Genomic DNA, 4,501 nt, shown 5'->3' with positions numbered 1-4,501 from the left:
TAAAGACTAAAAAGAAGGGTTAAATAAGTCTTGAAATATTTTCACAAATAAATCATACATTTCATTAATCAAAAATGGTGTTTTATTAGTGTTTATGTTTCAAAGAATAGTCAGTCCAGATTTGAGAATTTAAAACAGGGTGGTTTAATTTTATTGTGGACCTGGACTAAATATAGCTAAAAAAAAAAGGTAAATGTGCTTTTATAATAAATTTCCCAAATAGGTGAAATGTTTCACAAACGCCATGATTCTTTACATATGTTTTTTTTTATTTAATTTGTAATATCGACAGTTCAAGTTAAAGGTATCAGTCAGGGTTCGACTATCACTATCGCCCACCATTCGAACGGAAGCTCATCCGGTAAAGATAAATTAAATGTCTTTTCGGAACATATTCAGGTATTTTTATTTCATTACTAGCTATAAAAAGTATGTTGTCATCAAGTAAAAGTGTGAACTTACCTGATAAAAGCAGCATTGTTGCTCTCGTTCTCGAGTTGATATCATCATACAGGAATGATCAGAGGAGAATAATTCCATCTCGATATTTTCCGTACTTTCACTCGACGGCATCCTATTCGCCATATTTCGAGCGTCGTATCAACAATTAAATGTTCTTAACCTTACTTTATATCACACATTATCGCCTTTACTACTTTTATTTACTTGTTCCTCAATCTTTTTCGGTCCGAACACATCTTTACCTTCCAAAGTGTGGTCACGTGCTCATCACCGCCAGCTGAAATCAATCACGGCCTGCACGCTCATTGGCTGAGACCGCTGCTCGTGTGCTCTGATTGGCTATGACGCCGGAAGTACATTTTTATTTTAATTTGTATTTTTAAAATATTTTTTTTTATTAAACAACAAACAAACATTTATAATTCCCTCGACAGTCAAGGCACTTTCAAAAACAAGAAAAAAAATATTGCTACATAATAATAATAATAATAAAAAAAGAGTATATCGTTATTGGTGACGAGGTTCGAGTCGCACACTTCCATACTTATTATTATCGTCTAAACATATAAGTGCGCTCAAAGATATATAATAGTAATAAGAAAAGATGTAATATGAAAAAAAGACGCGGGTAATTTCGTCATTTCCGGTGTCGTGCGCAATTCTGTATCCCTAAAATATTTTTTATCCGCGGGAGCGCGCATTGGGGCGGAGCTTTTGGCCTTGTTTTTTATTTTATTTTAATTAAACAACAAACATACATTTATAATTCACTAAACATTCAAGGCACTTTCAACAACAAGGAAAGAAAAAAAAGTACATTCTTATTGGTGACGAAGTTCGACTGGCACACTTTATTGAATTTAATATTTTTTTAACTTTTATTTATAAATTTCAACATTTACAAACAGACGAGAAACAATAATCAAAATAAGTATCACTCACTCAATGTTTATTTATATAGCCCTCAATCACAAGTGTCTCAAAGGGCTGCACAAACCACAACGACATCCTCGGTAGGCCCACATAAGGGCAAGGAAAAACTCACCCGAGTGGGACGTCGACAGTGATGACTATGAGAAACCTTGGAGAGGACCCCCCCCCCCCAAAAAAGGTACATTCTTATTGGTGACGAGGGTCAATTCGCACACTTCCGTACTTAATATAATCGTCTGAGCACATAAGTGCGTTCAAAGATATATAATAGTAATAAAAAATGATGTGAACAGAAAAAAATACGAAACCTTGGAGAGGACCCCCCCCAAAAAAAAGTACATTCTTATTGGTGACGAGGGTCAATTCGCACACTTCCGTACTTAATATAATCGTCTGAGCACATAAGTCCGTTCAAAGATATATAATAGTAATAAATGATGTGAACAGAAAAAAATACGAAACCTTGGAGAGGACACCCCCCCCAAAAAAAGTACATTCTTATTGGTGACGAGGGTCAATTCGCACACTTCCGTACTTAATATAATCGTCTGAGCACATAAGTGCGTTCAAAGATATATAATAGTAATAAATGATGTGAACATAAAAAAAATACACGGGCAATTTTGTCATTTCCGGAGTTCTGTATCTCTCAAAAAATGTGTATATGCGAGACAGACCTTTGTGCCTTGTTTTTATTAGGGACCGAATGTCCCTTTGGGGAGAGAGGACCCTATTGTATTTCTAAGGTTTTATTATTATTATTATACCGCCACCTCTTTGAGCTGTAATTTGACCCCCTTAACATGCTTCAAAACTCACCAAATTTAATACAAACATCAGGACTGGTGAAAATTGCGATCTAATCCAAAAAACAAAACTCAGAATTGCACTTTAGCGCCCCCTAGGAAAAAACACAGACAAAACTGCTTGTAACTTCTGTTAGGAATGTCATAAAGACATGAAACAAAAACCTCTATGTAGGTCTGGCTTAGACCTAGATTTCATTCACTGACCTCCTTCAGCAAAAATCAACAGGAAGTTGGGAAAAACCCCTTCAAAACAAAAGTTTCCTAAAAAATGCCTCTTTGAGCTGTAATTTGACCCCCTTGAAATGCTTAAAAACTCACCAAAATCGACACTCACATCAGGGGTGGTGAAAATTGCGATTTAATAAAAACTCAAAACTCTAGCGCCCCCTAGGAATAAAACACTGACAAAACTGCTCTTGGGAAGAAAACAGACAAAACGGCTTGTAAATTCCGGTAGGAATGTTGTAGAGACATGAAACAAAAACCTCTATGTAGGTCTCACCTAGACCTACATTTCATTGATTGACATCCTTCAGCAAAAATCAACAAAAAGTTGGCAATTACCCCTTCAAAACAAAGGTTTTGTAAAAACCCATCACCTTTTTTCAAACATTATCTCCTCTGAGCGCGTTTGTTGTGTGGGCTTCAAACTACCACAGGAGAGAGATTGAACCCTTCTGATTAAAAGTTGACGAAAGAGTTTTTCTAACTGCTCCGGTTCAGATTTTACGAGCCTTCAAAGAACAGCTGCGCTGATGCTGCTGCGCTGCTGCCGTCTCAAGATGGCCGCTTAAAAGCAGGAAGCACCAGTTTGATCACACAATGCAGAGAAGGTAGGTAATGTGCAGGTAAAGATATGTTTACTGGGTGAAAGAAGGAGGCACCAGTTTGACTCCAGGATGCAGAGATGGTAGGTAATGTGCAGGTAAAGATATGTTGTCTGGGTGATGGCAGGAAGCACCAGCGTGTATGGGTGAAAGAAAGAAGCACCAGTGTGACCCCAGGATGCAGGGAAGGTAGGTAATGTGCAGGTAGAAGGCAGCAGTTCTTTGAAGGCTCGTAAAATCAAAACCGGAGCAGTGAGAAAAACTCTCTAAGCAACTTTTAATCAGAGGGGTTCAATCTCTTTCCTGTGCGAGTTTGAAGCCGACACAACAAACGTGCTCAGAGGAGATAATGTTTGAAACAAGGTGACGGGTTTTTACAATACTTTTGTTTTAAAGGGGTGATTGCCAACTTCCTGTTGATTTTTGCTGAAGGATGTCGATTAGTGAAATGTAGGTCTAAGTGAGACCTACATAGAGGTTTCTCTTTCATGTCCCTACGACATTCCTACCGGAAGTTACAAGCCGTTTTGTCTGTGTTTTCTTCCTAGGAGCAGTTTTGTCTGTGTTTTATTCTTAGAGCGCAATTTTAAGTTTTGGGTTTTTTTTTTTTTTTTATTAGATCGCAATTTTCGCCAGTCCTGATGTGTGTGTCTAGTTTTGTGAGTTTTGATGCATTTTAAGGGGGTCAAATTACAGCTAAAAGAGGTAAAAATGAACTTTTTTAGGAAACTTTTGTTTGGAAGAGGTGTTTGCCAACTTCCTGTGGATTTTTGTTGAAGGATGTCAATTTCTGAAATGTAGGTCTAAGTCAGACCTACATAGAGGTATTTGTTTTATGTTTCATGTTGTTTCATGGAGACTGTTTCTACAAACGTTTGTGAAAGAATGGGCCGCTTTCAGTGATTTTCAGCGTGGAACTGTCATAGGATCCCACCTGTGCAACAAATCCAGTCGTGAAATGTCCTCGCTCCCAAATATTCCAAAGTCAACTGTCGGCTTTATTATAAGAAAATAGAAGAGTTTTTGGGAACAACAGCAACTCAGCCACCAAGTGGTAGGCCACGTAAACTGACGGAGAGGGGTCAGCGGATGCTGAAGCGCGTAGTGCAAAGACTTCCTGCACAGTCAGTTGCGACAGAGCTCCAAACTTCATGTGTCCTTGCGATTAGCTCACGTACAGTCGTCGTCGGCGATCACTCGAAACGAGTATGATTGTCCTCCTGTTGGTGGGATTGCCTTGAAGCGAACACTTGTGCGTGGAATCTTTTAAAGTGGGGAGACCGGTCCACATATCCACCACGCTGTCCTTGGAAAAGAGAAGCCCAGGGTCCAATGTCTTGGAGACCAAGACAATTGGGCGGCCCGTCTTTGCTGCAGCCTTCTTCCGCCTTTGTGACCGTTGTGGAGCTTCTATGCAACCGTCATCCACCCACTCCGCCGTTGAGGTCTGTGGACAGGCGGAGCCGACGG

General features: G+C 39.2%; 1 protein-coding gene across 4 annotated transcripts in view; it reads right to left on the bottom strand.

Annotated features, from left to right (window-relative positions):
- The window catches only part of LOC133540351 (uncharacterized), a 38,706-nt gene extending 37,954 nt beyond the window's left edge, over positions 1-752 (bottom strand). For 2 of the 4 annotated variants that reach the window (XM_061882873.1, XM_061882874.1), the window contains exon 1: positions 463-748. In XM_061882873.1, coding sequence (XP_061738857.1) covers positions 463-585 — 123 coding nt within the window. In that variant the 5' untranslated portion in view covers positions 586-748. Of the gene's footprint in view, positions 1-462 lie in introns of all 4 variants that reach the window. The other 2 variants (XR_009803605.1, XM_061882875.1) reach the window with 2 other exon arrangements.
- Between the last annotated feature and the right edge of the window lie 3,749 nt (positions 753-4,501).

Source organism: Nerophis ophidion, linkage group LG22 (genome assembly GCF_033978795.1).
Source record: "Nerophis ophidion isolate RoL-2023_Sa linkage group LG22, RoL_Noph_v1.0, whole genome shotgun sequence".
Classification (NCBI taxonomy): Eukaryota; Metazoa; Chordata; class Actinopteri; order Syngnathiformes; family Syngnathidae; genus Nerophis; species Nerophis ophidion.
This window is presented reverse-complemented; position numbering and strand designations above follow the sequence as displayed.